The sequence below is a fragment of the Aphelocoma coerulescens genome, chromosome 2 (genome assembly GCF_041296385.1).
Source record: "Aphelocoma coerulescens isolate FSJ_1873_10779 chromosome 2, UR_Acoe_1.0, whole genome shotgun sequence".
Classification (NCBI taxonomy): domain Eukaryota; kingdom Metazoa; phylum Chordata; class Aves; order Passeriformes; family Corvidae; genus Aphelocoma; species Aphelocoma coerulescens.
In genome coordinates, this window is record NC_091015.1 from 76,702,647 (window position 1) to 76,721,905 (window position 19,259).

The 19,259-nt window shown below is 41.6% G+C and overlaps 1 protein-coding gene across 2 annotated transcripts in view; it reads left to right on the top strand.

Annotated features, from left to right (window-relative positions):
• The window catches only part of ELOVL2 (ELOVL fatty acid elongase 2), a 49,135-nt gene that overhangs the window by 20,736 nt on the left and 9,140 nt on the right, over window positions 1-19,259 (top strand). For both annotated transcript variants that reach the window (XM_069008107.1, XM_069008106.1), the window contains 2 exons: window positions 3,515-3,578; window positions 8,799-8,986. In XM_069008107.1, the coding sequence (XP_068864208.1) occupies window positions 3,515-3,578; window positions 8,799-8,986 (252 nt within the window). The remainder of the gene's footprint in view (window positions 1-3,514; window positions 3,579-8,798; window positions 8,987-19,259) is intronic.

The following is a 19,259-nucleotide window of genomic DNA, read 5'->3' on the forward strand; positions in this document are numbered from 1 at the left end:
TTGATAAAGGCTATTACAGTGATTTGCCAGAGAGAAGTGAGTTGTCTGAGCACATGGATTTGTTCAAACTGGTTTTATTTGTTTTTCTTTAGAAATGTGACAGATCATGTTGAGCAAGACATTTGCATCTAATCTGCCCAGAGGTACTATTAAGGACATATTCTAAAACCCAGAAATACAATATAGTCTCTTGTAGCAGTGTTGACAGGAAGGTGACAAGACTAGTCACACAAAATTACCTACCTTTTTTTAAGTAAGAAATTTTTTTCCCAAACAATTACTACTAGTTTTAGGTATATAAACAAATATATTTTCTATAACAGTCTTAAAAATCTGTACCTTGTAAATCTATATTTTTCTTCCTGTAACTAAAATAAGCTGTAAAATGTTGAAAGAGAGGCAAAGGCTGGGACATGCTCAAGAACAATATTTGTTTCTCTGCTGCACCTCCTTGAAAATGTTCTACTCTCAAATTACTGATGAAAGCAACCCAGGCACTGAATTTCTGTAGTGCTAATTAAGATAGATGGGAACAGCGTTGTCAGCTGGTACAAGCTCCCTCTGTGTCATTTAAGCACACTTATAAGGAGGTAGATTTAACTTCAGACTGGCTTGTCTACTCAGCAAGCTGCCTCCTCATCCTAACTGGGTGTAAGAGGTTGCAAGTTGGATCAGTGAAGACAGTAACCCGTGTTGGGTGGGAGTGTTGATCTGCTTGAGGGTGGGAAGGCTCTGCAGAAGGATCTGGACAGGCTGAATTGATGGGTTGAGGCCAATGGTGTGAGGTCCAGCAAGGCCCATGAAATGTTACAGGCTTGCGGCAGAGTGGCAGGAAAGCTGCCCTGTGGAAAAGGGCCTAGACCAGTAGACAGTCGGTGGAAAGCAAGCTAGCAGTGTGCCCAGGTGGCCAAGGAGTCCAAGGGCATCCTGGCCTGTATCAGCAATAGTGTGGCCAGCAGGACCAGGGCTGTGATTGTCCCCCTGTACTCAGCACTGGTGAGACTACACCTTGAATCTTGTGTTCAGTTCTGGGCCCCTCACCACAAGAACAACATTGAGGTGCTGGAGCGTGTCCAGAGAAGGGCAGCGGAGCTGAGGAAGGGTCTGGAGCACAAGTCCTGTAAGGAGCAGCTGTGGGAGCTGGGGGTGTTTAGTCTGGAGAAAAGCAGGCTCAGGGGACACCTCATCACTCTCTACAGCTACCTGAAAGGAGGGTGAAACCAGGTGGGGGTCAGTCTCTTCTCCCAGGTAACAAGTGACAGGACAGGAGGAAGTAGCCTCAAATTGTGTCAGGGGAGGTTTAGATTAGGTATTCGGAAAAATTTCTTCACTGAAGGGGTTGTTAAGCTCTGGAACAGTCTGACCAGAGAAGTGATTTTATCACTGTCCCTGGAGGTATTTAAAAGATGCATAGATGTGGCACTCAGGGACATGGTCCAGTGGTGGAGCTGGCAGTGCTGGGTTTACAGATGGACTCGATGGCCTAAAAGGTCTTTTCCAACCTAAACAATTCTATTATTCTTTTATTTTATTCTGCTCTTTCTTCTTAATATTCTACAATTCCTGTTTCTCCATCTAACTGCTAGAAGAATTCAGTACCTAATTTCCATTTCAATGCAGCCAAGAATAGGTTTGTCTACAGTATTTTAATGTAAAAGGAATATACATGGTGTTTTACTTTGTTCTGGACATGTAAGATTTGTTTATGTAATGTAAGCATGAAAGCAAATAACTTTGCATGCTCGTTCCTACAAGTCACTCAAATCCATTACACTAGTTTTTCCAAAACAGTCTGTTAAGTCTAACCACAAAACCATTAAGCACAGCAGTAGGTCTGTTTCAAATTAGTGCAGCAGGTGGGCACATCGCAAACAGCAGTGTGGCATTTCCCAAAGGGGAGTATCGTTGTCATGAAATAATAACAGAACTACTGCATAGCTCAAGGAGGTAAAAATGGAAGCAGATATTTGCACAAGTCCCACAGCTGGAAATTGAGTCACCTGCTGTGACAGAAGCCATCATTAGGCTGCTAAGGTAATTGTCTGAAATTCAGAAAATACCTTTCTTCATGGGCTGTAGCCAGGACACTTTCCTAAAAGCTAGTTTAATTTCCTCAGTGCTGTGAAGGTGAAGTATGAGAAGCCTTTTTGTATTGAGAAATATTTTGTATCATGAATCATCAGTTTCTTTTGAGCAAGTCTTGGGGGGTTTTTTTTGTTTTCTTTTGGTTTAGAAAAACATTCACTTTTAGTTTTGGGGGTTTTGTTGAGCTTTTCTCCAAGAAAACATGAATGCAGCAGCATCTTGCAGAGACAGAGGTTTACAGCCTAAGGTGCTGAAAGAACCTCTCATTACCACATGTTCACACAAAATCTGTTCTTTCCACTTTGAACAATCTGAGGACCAAAATCAAGAGCTGAAGAAACAGAAGGAAGGGGGTTGGGAGTGCCAGGAGCTTGTCCCTGCCCAGATCACAACTCAGTCCCAGCAGAGGAATGGAGAGGCCAGGGCTGGACCTTCCAGGGTGCAAATATGGTTCTTCATAAGGCAAATCTGTTAATGGTGTCTGCAGCCCAGGCTGGTGTGGAGATATCTGGCATTCAAATGCCGCCCACAGCAGCTCTCGCTCTTCAGAGATGCTCAGCATCACTCTGTGTCTCTCTCCTCAGACTGGCAGCATTTTCTCAGTGCTGAAATTAATTCAAGCACAGTAGGGCACTGTTGGGAAGAAGAGAGGAAGAACCTGGCTGACCTTAGGTTGTGGCAAGGAATTGTTCAGGCATTGGCATGCAGGAAGCCACTGCCCAGAACTGGAGTCTAGGAAGAAATGTTTTGGAGAGATCACCACATCCAGCTGGGGGAAGGACTGTGTAGGTCATGGCTTAGCTCCCAACTCAGTCAAAACCAGACACAGATTTGCTAAACCTGCCAGCTTAGCAGCCTCATTGACTTAGACCTCAAAACACAATGTCTCTATAATGTAACCCTCCTCTTCCTGCCACCCTACATGGCCTGAACTTCATTACTGGACCTCTAGGTTCTTCTGTAGGCTTGTTTTATAGGAACTTGGGGCCTGATTTAGAGAAATCTCAGCTGGCTCACCTTCACTTAAATCACTTAAAGATTTCCTTCTTTAAGTGTAAAGCATTGAGATATTCAGTTGAGGAAACATATCAAAGAAGCATCATTATTAGAGTGAAAACTACACCCATCACAGGTGGATTTACTGTGGCACTTGCTGATTTTCAATTGTGCAACCTTAATTTCCCTTCCTAAAGAGTTCTGGTTTAGGCAGTTTCCAGCAATGAGGCCTGTATTGTTATCTAGACCACAGTCTGCCTTAAATTAATTTTTAAAGAGGTTTGGGGGTTTTCAGTGTACATGATGTTGCATACTTTGGAAATACTTGAGCGTGACACACTTTTTACAAGTTTATTGAAGTTTTTTTAAATCATACTCTCCCTGTGACCCTGAGATAATATCTTTGTCACATGTCCTTTTCCATACTTTTTAGGAGACCCTGAAAGCTTTTGACCGGGATGTAAATGAGTTTGTGGACTATATGTTTGGACCTCGAGGTAAGCTGCTCCACTTACAGCCCTTTAAAGAAATAATACTTCTACAGGTTACCACCCAAAAAACTTCTAATAAATTTTCTGAGTAAATTCTTATTGAAAAATGTAAACTAGGCAGAATCACAGTATTATCAGGAACACATCATTATTGCAGGAAATCTATCAGTGTAATTATTTGTGATTACTTTGTTTCTGAGAATATCAATTTTACATCCTAACATGGAATAAAAAGCCTGAAAGTTTGGATCTTTATGAAAGTGGAAGATCTGGTTTGGGACTGACTGTCATTCATAATATAGTTTGTTTGGTCCAGCTACTTATTGCCTAATTCAGAAGGATGCTTGGAGCAAAAGCAACCTGCAGGATCACATCCAAAATTCCAATAAACCAATAGACTGGGTGGGAGAACAGATACATCTTTTGACTTCCTATTATTGCTTTCTGGAACAGTTTGGACAAGAGTATCTTAAATAATTGTAGCTTGGAGGTGCCTCATGCTTTGTTAGGATTGAAACAAGTAATTAAAAAAAAACCAAACCTAAAATAGGACTGCAGGCAAGGATGACACATCGAAGTTAGGGCTAAGAGAGCCAAGCAAATACAAGAAAGGGGTGAGACAGGAGCTTAGACAGGACACAGTCTTCAGAGTAGGTCCCTGCAAGGCCATCTTGCTGTTCATAGGGCTGGGTTTAACTTCAGGAATTGCCTTGCAAACTTTTACCATGGTTAAATCCAGAACTGCTGCTCATGTGGGTGGACATATGCTTATGGATTCTCAGTTTGTTGCAGTAAATGTTCTCTATGTCACAGAATTTCTTGCTTAATTGGAAGGAAAAGAGAAAATGTAGTGTTCTTAAACCAAAGAAATTCTTACTTTTCTTAGCTGGCTGGATGGCTACAAATTTTTTTTCCATCATCTATACAGTAGATGTGAAGTTTGAAAGAATGATTTCCAGCGAAGAAACACTGAACAGCTTGAATATTGCAGCAGAAGTGGTTAAAGTAAAATAGGTTTTATTAATGGCTTCTAAAATAGTACATTTTAGTGGTAACAAAGAAATGTGATCAGAAGAATAAAAGCACTACTTTTTGGGGTTTTGGTGTTTTGTTTTTGTTGGTTTTTTTTCCCAAATGGACATGATGTTCTCTTTCATTCCTCTTTCCTTGTTGGTCCAGACAAATTGTCTGAAGGAATAAACTATAGTTGATCCAATTTTGAATAGCACAGAGATCCCTTTGGGCTTTTAGAAAGCACTTCCATTAAACAAGTATTATTTGTATTGCTTGCCAAGTACATCACCATCCTTCTCCAGACATCAATGCTGAAGTTTGTCCATGCCTCTTCACTCTGATCTTTAATTTAACTGGTGGTATAATGACACAGTACCATGCATTTCCTGAATAGCACAGCTCCCTCCAGTGTGTTTATCCACATAAATAATTCACATAAATAATTCACAATAAACCACAATCGGTTTTAAATTGAATGACCCCACAGATGAATATCTAATGAATTTGAGGGCTTTCCCCAAACATCTGAACGCACAAATTATTCTTCTTCTTTCTCTCTACTGATTTCCATCCACAGTACACATTTCATTCAGCAGCAAGATGGATTAAAAGGATAGGTAACAGCACTCTATTATTTTAAAAACCAATCCCCTATTTATTGTTTATAGTTTAGATAGTAACTCCTGAAATACTTGTATCACTATGCAGGTCTTTGTCATCATTACCAGATGTGTATGAGGGCACTAGAAGAGACAGAAACCCATGCTTTGTTTCCCAGAGGCAATCTCTGCCACATTGGGAGTACGAGGTTGACACAAGCTAAAGTACTGCCCAACTAGAATGAGGGACAGACTATCAGAGACCTGGATTTGATTTTTGTATATCAGCGTATTTTGTACCTTCATTCACTGGTATCAGCTGGGCTTTGTAGATAAATTTACCATTTACCTCCATGTCTGCTTTTGAACTAGCAGAACAAGTCCTTTGGATCAGGGAACAGTAGCCATATACCTACCCATTGGTTGCATCTCTTAATAAGGGCTGGTCTTTCAATTTGGTGTTGGTCCATATGGTTCTTAGGCTCAAGGCAAATTGAGAACACGTGAAATAGCAATTTTCTCCTGTGAGAGATCATTTTTCCACCCTTCATCTGCAGAGTATTGTTTGGTGTTATGCAAAAATAAGTAATATTGAATTGCAGGAGCTAAATCTAGTTAACTGGCTATTTGTTTTATCTGTGAAAGAAACAGAGGTGGTCAAGAAGAGACATATTTTATTTAAACTTTGATAAAGTAATAAGCACTTTTCCTTAGTAGACTATGATGAGTAGCAAGGCACTGGTGCAAACCCATCTACCCTCTGCACCTAAAAAGGCCTGAATCTACTCAGACACTGACTGGCCAAAGCTATACAGAAACTTGAATCAAAATGTTTCTAAACCTCATTGATAAAAGCCTGATACCTTTAAAGAGCCTGGGAGGCTTGCCACTCATTTCAAACGAGCCAGGATTTCACCCCAAGGGTTTGGCACATCATGGCCAGAGACCGTGAATGAGCTCATTCACTGAGCGATCAGAGCTTGTGGGCGCCTGCTCCTTCCCCTGCTGTAGTCCAGTGCTTTCCCACTGTGACTTTATTCACTGCTTTGGTCTCAATTTCAGATGCTATGCTACTTCAATACTGTAAAAATAATCCTTTCTCCTACTGACAGTGTACCTTTATAGAGCTTGAACACGGAGATTTAACTGTCGGTCAACAGAAATACTTTTCATCTCTCATTCTTCTGATAACTTCTTTTGAAATACGTTCCCTTTCCTCCCCCTTCTTGACACATAAAAACCTCCCTCTGCTTGTCATTCAGGGATAAGTGGAAGTGAAAACAAAGCAGTCACGTTCCTTGGCTGCCCTTTATAAACCCACTTTCTGCCAGAAACTGTCTTACTCTTCAAGGCATTGAGGTCGTGGTGGAAAATATTCAGGAGGGGTACACGTTTTAACTATTTCTCTTGAAACCGAAATAGTATAGAACTTAAAAATACTTGACATGCTGACCTGAACAAGCACATGAGTTCTGCTTTTGTGTGGATCACCCCACATGCTTGTGGCCACTCACAGCAGAATGGAAACTTTCTGAGGGCATACTGGGGTGGAATTTATTCTGTGTAGTTTAATTTGTATTCTGAACTCTTCTGGATACTTTTCCTCTTTGAGCAAACATGCAGTTTTGTTATCTACTGATGCCAGTTTGCCTTTGTGCATGTAACCTTTATGCACCGAGTGTTGCAATCCTCGGGTGGGAGACCTTTCCTTAGATAGCAGTCTTGCTGACATGACTGCTTTCTACATCTTTGTTTAGGATAACAATTAAATAAATTAAATCCTTATTCTCCTAAAACACACACTCCTAAGACATCAACACTTACACATGAAACCTTTACCTGTCCTATGACTTCTGTGTTGTGTTGAGAGCTCATAAGGGAGCAGAATCACCTCTAAAACATTCATTCCAGTGCTTCACACATGGCTTGTGAGCTTTAAGAGATTGTTTGAAGTGTTTCCTTCTCACACTGAGGAGATCCTAATAAGCATTGAGATCTGAAGACAGACAACAGGCGTTCTAGCTTGGTAATGCACAACAAAGCAAGGCTGCCCTAAAAGGAAGGATTGTGCTGTTGTAATTGCTTTAATCCTACACCTCTCTGCCCTTAGAGGTTTTTGGGAGCCCAAAAGGGAGAGTCAAAAGCAGGAGAGCATTGGACTTCTATGTTAGTGGGGGTCTGGTTGAAAGTCTTTCCCACAAGACAAAAAGCTAACATCCCTTGTGGGGTCCAAATTCAACAGATGACTGTTACAGCCACTGTGATGGATAAGCTGAAGAAAAATGTAATTAGAAAGAAAGCTGATGATCAAAGCCTGGCTCATACACAAATTACTCTAACATACTTAAAATTTCACTTTACGTATACCTGTATGCATGTATTTCTAAGGAAGGAACTGTTGGAAAGAATACAGTACAGCAAAATTGCAATTAATTACTAAACACTTGGCCACATTTGCTTTGTGCATCATCCATCGCCCAGTCTTTTCCAAATTCAACACAGGCAGAAAAATAGCAGAATGTTTTTTTCATACACTATGAATAGCTTTTCTTTTATGATTTTTAGTGTAATCTTGGCCTTTGTAAAAAAATAAACTAAGTAATTTAAAACATTTTCCAAGAGCCAAAACATCTTTCCAAGAACAGAAAGAACTGTTTTCTGTGTGACCTGCACAACAACTCCTCACTGACTTCTTTATTCACTTACTTCATAAGTAATTCTAAAATCTAGCTGTGATGCCCCCTTGTTCTTTCCATAGGTAAGCGGCTGAAGAACGTTGCTATGAAAAATTAACTCTAGGTTTTGCTGCATCTTGGAAAAAGAAAAAAGAAAAGAAAGCACACCCCTTTCGCTCATGACATCCAGTTGCTCATACGACAACAAAGCGGTGCCTCCCGCTTGGCATCTGGGATTAGACTTTGCTCATATACACTGAACTATCTGATTACTGCCAATGGGATTACTTGTGTGAACAGGGCAAGCAGGATTTGACCTCAATATTTCATTTCAGGACTAGGCAAGTGCGACAGAAACTGTGAGAAAGCAAGGCCTTGCCCAGCCAAAAATCTTCGATAACCATCAAAGTAAACATTTGCTGCTTGCTTTTCATATTTAATGTTTTGGAAAAGTCCTCCCCTCGTATGAACATCTTCTAGCCAGTGTTGTATACCTTCCTACCTGTATGGCAAGTGCAGAATTAAAATAACACATGAGCTGTGGCAACATTACCTGCATACTTTGTGTTTAATACTATCTGCAAACTGTCCGTTGAGCAGATTAAGACAGGATTTAAATAAATATTAAATTAAAACATTAAATTAAATTTTTAAAAGCATATAAGAATGGGCTTTTCCCCTTCATTTTCTCTTTACTGTTAAAAGGGGGTGATTTAGGTGACCTTACATTATTAGAGAATTCTATGCAGTTTTCAGCCCACATTCTCTGAGGCTTATCATGCAGTTTTGGTGAGTTGAAAGCAATGGATAGCTCTTGTGAGGAAAGAATGGCTGATTCCATCTCACACTTTTAGCAATTTTTTTCATGATGTGTTCTGCCTTATTTTAGCAATACTTTACCATATCTTAATTTCCTGCTCTGTGTGTTTCTTTTTTAGATCCCAGGGTTAGAGGATGGTTCCTTTTGGACTCTTACCTTCCCACATTTTTCCTTACTGGAGCATATCTACTCTGCATATGGCTGGGCAACAAGTTCATGAAGAACAGGCCTCCTTTCTCTCTCAGGGCTCACCTCATCGTGTATAACCTGGGCATCACACTGCTCTCCTTCTACATGCTCATAGAGGTAAGTGCTCTTCCATGCAGCACAGCTGAGAAAGGTGACCAAGATACAGTTTTTAGCAGAAATACCTTAGTGACAGGCAGTTTTGCTAGAAAAGTTAAAATCAACAGAAAAATAAATTTAATGTATAAAAAAAAGAGTCCCTTCTCATCTTAGATCTTGGCATGTTTTGGCTGTCCTTCCTGAGCTACAGTCCACACCTGGTGACAGGTCTTTGCTGCCAGGACCATATCCACAGGCATTACTTTGAGTCTGCAACAGTCACTCAGCTCAAATATGCCTGTATCTTGTTCTTCAGCACCCATGAAAATGCCATACATTGGGTTTTATTCATATGACTGTCCGTGGAATGATTTTTCCATACCCATGCTTAAATATGAACAGATTTTTAGATGAGAGTAAGTACTGATTTATTTATGGTATTGGCAATTCAGTGTTATTTTTCTGCTCTTGTGACTAAGAAGCTTTCCTCATATAGTCAGACAGTAAAAGACCGATGTTAAAAACTTACCACTTCATCCAAAAGCAAGGGCTGTGGGGCTTGGAGGCTGAATATGGTCACACAGATTATTTCCCAAGTACTTATCAGGAAGGAACATGCTCATATAATTCAGGATCCATTTAGAACCAGAAGAGAGGTTTGAATGCATCTGATGATTTTGCAACAGCAGAGGATTCAAACAGGATTCAGCAGACATGTGTGGTTTTGCCTCTGCAGAGGGAAACAGAAGCCAAAAGTCACTATTTGGATATTATTTGTGGGCTGCCCATTTTCAGTCTTTTGATAATTGAGGTACTTTTAATATTATGGTGTTAACACTCACGACTTGAAGCCCTTAAAAATAAACACTAGAAGACAAAACCCACAAAAGTTTTTGTTGGTTGGACAAGAAACTTTTCAGAAGCCGAACAGGACCCCCGAAGATTTCAAGTTTTAAATTAATTTGAGCTGAATACCAAGTGACTGGCCTGGTCAAATGGCTGAGGAGCAGTTTAGGTTTGTGCCTTTGTGCAAAGGACTGATTGTGTTATTCAGAGCTTTGTCCTGGTCAATGCTCTAGCTGGCTTCAGAGGCTGCTGTGGGTGTCTGGGAGTGCAGGATAAGGTTTAGAGCAAAGGAGAAACCAGAACAATTGCTGGAAGGTTTGATGACTCCACAATGATTGTCCTCCAGAATTTAAATTAGCACTTTGATGTTTAAATCCCCATTTTGCTTGAAGGTATACAGATAACTGGCTGCAGTAGCAGGACTCAGCAAAAAGGATTAACTGAATAGAAAACAATACTGATGCCCCCTTTCCCTAGCAGTCTGATTTGGCCTGCCACAAGTAAATAAATGGAAGAACAAAGAAAATTTTAGCAGGTCTCATTTGCATGAATGAAGCAAATTGGTTTTAACCACCTTCACATCCTGGTAGGAACTGTATTTAGCCACCTCCTGTTCAGCTGCCTTCCTGCTCCATCCTTCCTGAGGCTAACTTTGCTGCAGACAGTCACTGAGTTGCATTAGTCCTCAGATTAGTCCCTTGAGACCCTGATTCTGAGGCTGGAGGCTGCTGATTTACACCTCCCAGATTGCAGCTGGGCATGGCTGGCAGTGCCAGCTCACAACCCCACATTCTGCAAATTTGGGAACCCAGGGAACATGATGGCTGATCTGCACTGATCTGCCAGCTGTTCTACTGCATATTTCACTCTTAGCTCTGGACTGTCAGCCAGGCTGGTTTTACACTGTACAAAACACACTTCCATAATACTGGCTCTGTATTTTCTCTTAGTCTGCTTGCCTGGCTCCTATCATAGCTTCTCCTGTGAAGTTAAGACTTGCAGTCCTGCCTGAGGTAGCATATCCCTGCTGAAGAAAAACAGGCAAATGGGAGAGCAGAAATCATCTTCAGCGCCAAATAAAGTCATGGTGATTCAATACTTCAAATTATCTAATTTCCAAAGCTTCTATACCCCCTATGCTCCCTGTCTTTTGTGGAGAGTAAGCTCTTTAAAGCAAGAGTTACCTATATTTAACACATTCTGTATGGTGGTTCCTTATGTAAACACAGCTGATCCTTCTACTGACTGTGATTCAGGATCAATTCCTGGTTAGACACATCTATAACAGTTGTTTTATTCCTCCATCCTCTCACTGTGTCTAAACCCCTCTGGTCTCTGTATCGGGGATAAATCACAAAATAATAAGCTCTACAATAGAAATAAAACACATTCCTCCCCTATACACACACAACCCACCAAAAAACCCCCATAACCAACCATCATTCTTTGTTTTGTTTATAAGGTGCCACAGAGCATTTCTTGCAATAGCTCCAGAATGTAGGAGTTTCTTCTTAGGCATTCAAAAGAAAAAAAAAATCTCGCTCACAAGAAAGGGTGTATCTGCAAATACAGCCTGTCCCACATGATGGATTAAATGAGAAACATTGTAAACCTGCTGATGGAGGTACCTGTGATTTCACTTCTTCATCTCCTCACCCTCACCTCCTGACTAGTTATAGTTGGCACTTCATGACAGTTGATTTCCCCCTCAAGGCAAGAAGACAAAGGTTATAGCAAAGAGTCATAACAAAAGGGCTGGTTTTAAATCTCCAAGGGCAGATTCCTCTTTTGAGCCAGAGCTCCATGCCCTGCACCGTGGGCATGAACTATCTGGGAGCCGATTTTATCTCTGAGCTTTTAGGTCAAGCAATCCGCAAAGTACTTGGAGGAACAGCTGCAGGACAAATCTAAGATGTACCATTAGCATAAGGTCAGATACCCCTACCATCCCCAAAAGACAAGGTCTAAAGATAAACAGCTCTGCCCAGATGCCCTCATCCTACTGAGATGTCTCAAAATTTTTGAGTCAACAAAGAGTTAGGTGCCACTGAAGGCCTCACAGAAGGGCAGCTCGTAAGACTTTAGTTTATACTTCTGAGTTAGGCACATAGATTTTCTTGAAGTTGTCAAAGGTGCTTTCCTTCCCCAGTTGAATATGATGGAGAAGTTGGCACTGGGGTTTGGAGCACATTTCTTTCAAGTACCTGAAGCTTAGACACAGGTCCTGTGCTTAAATTGGGCAAGCTGCAGGTGAGCTGCCAAGGAGGCAGAAGACAATTCCTTCCACCTTTGCTGCTACCAAAGAAACGCACGTCAGAAGTTTGTTATTGTGTACTTTCCTGTACCAGTAGGTTCTCATAGACCCAGATCAACTCTACTGATCCAACAATGTTTAGAACATTGTGAAGTCCTGAATAAGGAAATACAGCCACCACCTTTTTATTTTAACCAAAATCAAAACTTCTAATTATTTCCCTTAGAAATATATGCATATTCTCTACACAAATCTTTTCTTAAGATGCTAAAAATAGCAACTATGAGCAGTAAACCATCTTACTGGGAAAAACCATCACATCTGTGCATATTTTAAAATTATTTCATGTCCCTACAAACCACACTTCAGGGATGCAGCCTGAGGCACTAGAGGCCAAGTTGTCACAAGTCTAGTGATAAATTAAAGCTGGAAACACAGGAGACCAGTGCTGATGTCTGAATTCTGAAATTACTCAGGTGAGGATACTCTCTCTCACTAATTGGAATAGACATAATCTCTGCCACAGTCTTAGGCTGCTTTCCCCAGCAGTATCACCTCTGCCCTATTTAAATCAAATCTCTGCTGGTCATCAAGGTCTCACTCAAGTCCTTCTGTTGATCAGGCACTGAGAAAACCAGGACACTAGCACCATTTGGGTCAGATTAAAAAGGAGATCTAGAGATATGTGTCATTAGCAGAGGGGTGGCGTGATGTCTCAAGCTGCCTGTATCCCCAGGTAGCTTCTCAGACTTATTACAAATCCATGGGATTTGTAAGCAAGCAACCACATCCATGTGGGGAAGCAGGACTAGCATGTGAGGACCCCTCATTTCAGAGCAAAGGGAGAAGAGCAGAACTCACAAGTATTGCCAGCCCACTGCATTAACCTTTCTAGAAGAGCCAGAAAAAAAAGTCTTCTACCTTGCAGGATTAAATAAAATAAAAAGCAGTAAATCAACTGCACTTCAGCTGTTTCTAGGAGACGAAAATTCATCCCACATTAAGTCCAATTTCTGAATTATAACCATAACTTCCATATCCGTAGATGCCAAGATAGTGTGAGCATTCCCAGGAGTGCCAGAAGGATCAGGGCCATGAGCCACCACTTTTAGCCCTGCACACTGCAATTGAGATTGTACCTCAGATACTACTAGAAAGTAATGCCTGAATTAGGCATAATGGGAAAAAACAAAAGGAGCAAATCAAAACCAGGAGCACTTAAACTCTGTTTTATTCCATCATTATAAGGGCTCACATCAGAAATACTTGCTTCCTATCTATGCAAGCGTTAAAAAGATAGTTTGTGTAGCACAAGTTCTAAGTAAAGCTTTAACAGTGCAGATGATGAGGAAAGGTGAAAAAGATCCTAACCAATTCGAACTGTCCTGGAATTTTACTGTAGAAATCCAACTTCAACATAATCTTGCTTTTGGTGTTTGTTTTGTTTTGATTGGGTTTGGGTTTCTTTTGTAAGATTGTGATAAATTATTGTTTACTCCTTCATTAATTGCTCAGAAGTTAGCAAACGTAAATTAAGTATAGAAGTACAGAAGGATTCTAGATCCATCAGTATTGGTGCTTGAGGTGAAGCCTTTCTTTGAAGCAATTGTTTAGTACTGAAAGACTATTTGTACCTTAGGGCAGCAAGAGAAAACAAACAAAGTGAGAAACCAGAAGAGGTCAGGAGCATTTCTCTATCATTTGAAGAAAGGAGAAGTGGGAAAAAGAAAAACCTAGAGAGCAAAAGGTCACTGAGAGTGCATTGTAAAGCAGTGAAATGTAAGGACAAGAGCAAACACCTCTTTTGATTAAGAACTTTGTGTGAATAGAGTTAAATTACCAGGTGTTCCTCTATCTTAATTGAATAATTTTTTTGGAGAGCTGAGGAGCTGACTTTGCTCTCCTTGCCTGCAGTTATTTCAGCTGGACTTGTTGTCCTCACATCTCAGTTTTCATCCTCTGTGTTCTCCTTATCTTTCATTCTGACCTTTCTGAGCTCTGCATTTCAGTAGAACATTTAACCTGATCATCGAAAAGGGCAGTGCTCTGGATCTCACATGCACATCCAAATATAATTCAGTAGAACCTTATGGGAAATCAAGAATAAAACTTCATATGATGAGGTTTTACACATGAGCAAATCTTCTGATTTAATGACAAGTTGAAGATGATTAATGGTACCTTCCTCTTTTCATTGAATTAGCATGTAAAAGTGTGATGGCCTCAGTAACCTTGTAGTGTGCTTCACCCCAGCCTCTTGGGTATAGCAAGACAGTTCAGATGTTGCATGCTTGTGGAAGTGAGTCATATTACAGGCAAGGAAATGGTTTCTCCCTTTAAAAACCAAAAAAAGGAAAAACATGTGTGATTATTAATATCTGGTCTCAGTTTTTAGACACTGATAATCTTCTCAGGCAGTCCATTCTAAAATTCATTTAAGATAAAAAAGAAAATGTCATTTCTCTCTCCTTCCTGAGACACTGCCCTGAGTGGCTCTTTTTCCTTGGGATGAGGCCATCAGGTAACTGCTTTTAGGACTATTTTATCCAAGCCTATAGATCCAGGGAGGAACTACCATTCACAAGGACTAACAAAGATCTCCGCTGGCCAAGGGAAATAAGCGATTCACAGCACTGCAAGTTAAGCCCTTCTTTGTGCTACATAGATAGATTAGTCTCCTTTACTTGGTTTAGTGAGACCACAATTGCTTGAGAATAGTGGTCATATCAAGTCATTTTAATTGGTCTGAGGGCTGGAGTGCCTTAGAAAACCCAGTAAAACATCATACCCATAAGAACATCTTGCTCTGTTTTGTTTTACAAGGACACTGGTGCTCTGGAATTTTAAGAGGAATTGTAATTACTGTAATACTAACTTCCGTATTAGTTTTTAGCTTTCCTTCTTAGCTGGTTCTGTATAGACAGACCATGTACTGGATAGACCATTTCAGTTGGAAGGGACCCACAGCAAACACCTAGTGGGACTGCCTGACCATTTCAGGGCTGACCAAAAGTCCAAGCATGCTGTTAAGGGCACTGACCAAATGCCCCTTAAACACTGACAGGCTGGGGGCATTAATCACCCCTCTAGGAAGCCTTTTCCAGGGTTTGACCACCCTTGTGGTAAAGAATTGCTTCATATTGTCCAGTCAAAATCTACCCTGGTGCAGCTTGGAATCATTCCTACATGTCCCACTATTCCTATCTCCCAGGGAGTAGAGCTCAGCACCTCCTTCGCCCCTTCCTCTCCTCAGGAAGCTGTGGATAACGAGGTCACCCCCTCAGCCTCCTTCTCTCCAAGTCAGACAAAACCAAAGTCCTCAGCTGCTCCTCATAGGACTTGCTTCCAGCCCTGTCACCACCTTTGTTGCTCTTTGTTCAAGGATCTTCTTAAATGGTGGGTCCAGACCTGCACCCAGTGCTCAAGGTGAGGCTGATGCAGTAGGATAATCCCCTCTCCTGACTGGCTGGTTGTGCTGTGCTCAATGCACCCCAGGACGAGCTTTGCCCTTGGGGCTGCCAGGGCACACCATGGCTCACACGGAGCTGCTGCTGACCAGCACTCCCAGATCCCCTTCCACAGCGCTGATCTCCAGCCATTGCTCCTCCAGCTCATACTCGTGCCCATGATACTCCATCCCAGGAGCCAGATCCAGCCATTTGGACTTGTTAAATTTCCTCTCATTGATGCTGCCCAATGCAGCACTCTATCCCTCTGCAAGGACTCTTGTCCCTCAAGTGAGTCAACAGCACCTCCCTGTTTCATATCATCAGCAAACCTGCTAATGGGGCATTCAATTTGTGCCCCCAGATCACTGACAGATACACTGAACAGTGCTGGCCCTGGAACTGATCCTGAGGAACACCGCTGGTCACCAGCCAGATGTAGCCAGATGCTGATGCCTCACCCTCTGCCTTCCTCCTGCTCTGGGACAAGGGAGAATGCTTTATTGCTTATTCCAGGCATTTGCTCTCTGAGAAAGTCCAACCATGCACAGAGAACCTGCAGTCAGTAGAAATGGCAATATCTATTCAGAAAATCACCTCACTTTCCTTTCTAGCCTAGATATGGAGAACAGATAAAAAACAAGCTACAGCTGTGAGATTTTTGAAGTTGAAAGCTTGAAATGAGTAGGGCACAGGCCCCTGGGTCAGGCTCTTAATGCTTAGTCTGCTACTCAGTGAGGTGAGAGGATTATGTAATCTTTTGGTACCTGCTGCCCACCCCCCACCACTGAAACTTCTGACAGAGGAACCAACTTTCAATTCTGAACACTCCGATCCCCCATTTACAGAATTAAGGCAGGAGTTGGACTGAGGTGGCAAAACAACTCGCGTGAATCCTTGTGCTGTTGAGACTTGAGTAGATGAATAGAAGTCATTTATTTGTGTAAAAACAGGAATCTGTTAACAACGACATATGAGCAACAGCAAAAGAGGAAAACTACTAATTAACAGGATGTTGCTACTTAGCAAAAATTTTTCACAAGGCAGTACTTTACTCTTTACATGATCTGTTTTTCCAAGTAGCTTCAAACAATACTTGTTTTAATATTATTTTCAGGATAGGCTGCCAAGAATACAAAGAATTCAAAGAATTGTTTTCTAGAGGGAGAGAATTTGTGTTTTGAAGGAGAGAGAGGATTTCTCATCGCTTTGATAGATCCTGCCCTTGCACCATCTCTGAGTAATTAGTAACGCCATCAGCTCTGCAGCATTGTGAGTGCTCAGTGTAGGAAAGGAAACGTGACTGAAACAGTAAAAGTAATGTATGGGGTTTGTTTCAGAGAAAAAGAGACCTGGTACCAAAATGTCTTGTGTCAAGGTGCTGGTTTCTGTTCCAGATATGCAGGTGTCTCATTTGGCACCATTGGGTGAGCTGCCTACCTTCCACATCATTGATAGCCAACAGGAAAGTCATGGCCTAGGATCACCAGGATCCCGTAAAAATTACTCTCTGCTTTCCGAATTTCCACACTAATTTTATTAGGAAGTTAGACAGAAGTCTTGGAAATTATCTTGCAAATCAGAGGAGTCAAAACTCAAAGTGAATTCTTTTCTTTTCCCTAAAGGGGACACAGTAGTGTATAAGGCACCTACAACAGAGAATAGAAATGCTGAGCTACAGAAAAGCTGACGTGAAAGACTGAGGTTAAAAAAAGTCAAGATCTTCAGTCTAAGCTGCTGGCTCTTGAAATGCAGACACAAACCAGAGGAAACTCTTCTGCCAAGTAAAATGACTGGGGAACATACAAACAGAATGATCTGAAAAATCTGGCATTTTTAAAATCATGGAAGAATGAACAAAAGAAATTAAATAAAACCCTGCAGTCAGAGTGGTATTCTCACCCCAAAGTTTGCTCTCCATTTGCATGCTGACCATTTTTAAGGAGTTCCAGATTTCCTGATTACCAAATTAAAAAACTGTGATGTTGAAAAGGAATATTTTCTTTATGAGCCTCTAAGGGTTTTTTCATCTCATTTTCCAACATAGAAGCTATCAATTAAATACTTGAAAAAAAACCAAACCCAAAACCTTGAGATACTACTGACCTGATTTAACTGTTCAGCACCAGCAAAAAAGTTTCATAAAACATGTCAAGTTGGAAGAAACCCATCAGGATGATTGACTCCAACTCCTGGCCCTGCACATGACACCCTAACAGTCACACCATGTGCCTGAGAGTGTTGTCCAAACACTTCTTGAACTCTGTTGGGCCTGGTCCTGTGACCACTTCCCTGGGAAGCCTGTTCCAGTGTCCAAACACCCTCTGGGTGAAAAACTTTTTACTGATATCCAACCTAAACCTCCCCTGACTCAGCTTCGTGCTGTTCCCTTGGGTCCTGTCACTGGTCACCAGAGAGAAGAGCTCAGTGTCTGCCCCTCCTCTTCCCCTCACAAAGAAGTTGTAACTGCAATGAGGTCTCCCCTCAGTCTCCTCCAGGCTGAACAGACCAAGTGCCCTCAGCAGCTCCTCACATGGCTTCCCCTCCAGAACTTTCACCATCATCATGGCCTGGATGGTCTCTAATAGCTCAATATCTTTTCTCATATTGTGGCACCCAAAACTGCCCCCAGCACTTGAGGTGAGGCCGCCCCAGTGCAGAGCAGAGTGGGACAATCCCCTCCCTTGCCTGGCTGGCGATGCTGGGCCTGATGCCCCCCAGGACACGGCTGCCCCTCCTGGCTGCCAGGGCACTGCTGGCTCATGTTCAACTTGCCACTGACCAGGACACCCACATCTCTCTCCATGGGGCTGCTCTCATTCCCTGGTCTGTACACATCACCAGGGTTGCTCTATCCCAGATGCAGAATCCTGCAACATACAAGTTGCTTGTAAAGGAATGTGTTTGTTTCAATTGTTACATATCAGTTATCTATAAAACACTCATTTACTGTGTTGTCATCTCTCTCTGCAATTTCTGTGGGTTATTTTGGCCACCTAAAACAGCCAAGTTCATATTACAGAGACAATCTGAATTTTAATTCAGAAAAAAATTGTAGAAGACCCTGGTTCTCCAGGTGTCAATGCATTTTAATGTGAATTTATAATAAGCATTCTAGGCTACTTTCTAATCCTCCAAATATTATCAATAATAATTTTTAATGTACTTACTCCAGGAATTAATTCAGTTTGAGCACTGAGAATGTCTCTGCTTCACTTTTGTATGGACTGCCACACATTCAACACAGGACACTTCTTTTCAGCATGAACTAGAGGGAAAAGTCATCCCTTCTCTGCTGACACACACCACCCCTGTGAATGTGGCTCCAGAATTGAAAGCAACCCACTTCTCTCAGCATCTTGCAATTCTGCTTACAGCATAACACTTCAATGCATTTCTCCCACCATTGCTCACTGCAGCATCTGCAGAGGGACCCCAGAACATGAGTTTCTCAGTTTGCCCCCAAACCCACTTTACACTCATTCGAGAACAAGCAAGGCCTTTTCAAAATGAACGGATTCTACATGGCATTTATCAGCAAGAGATGATGCTCCCTCTTCTAAAAGGGCTGCTGAGTGCTTTAGGTGGCTGTTACTATAAAAATATTCCATATGAAAAACCACCATATGGTTTTCTAGAAACCTGCTCCATCCCAATGTGGCACTCTGATATTTCATTGCTCTGTCTGCTTCCCCGTGTGACGTGCAGAGTCTAAGAAGTTGCTTGTGGGCCTATTCACGCCTCCATT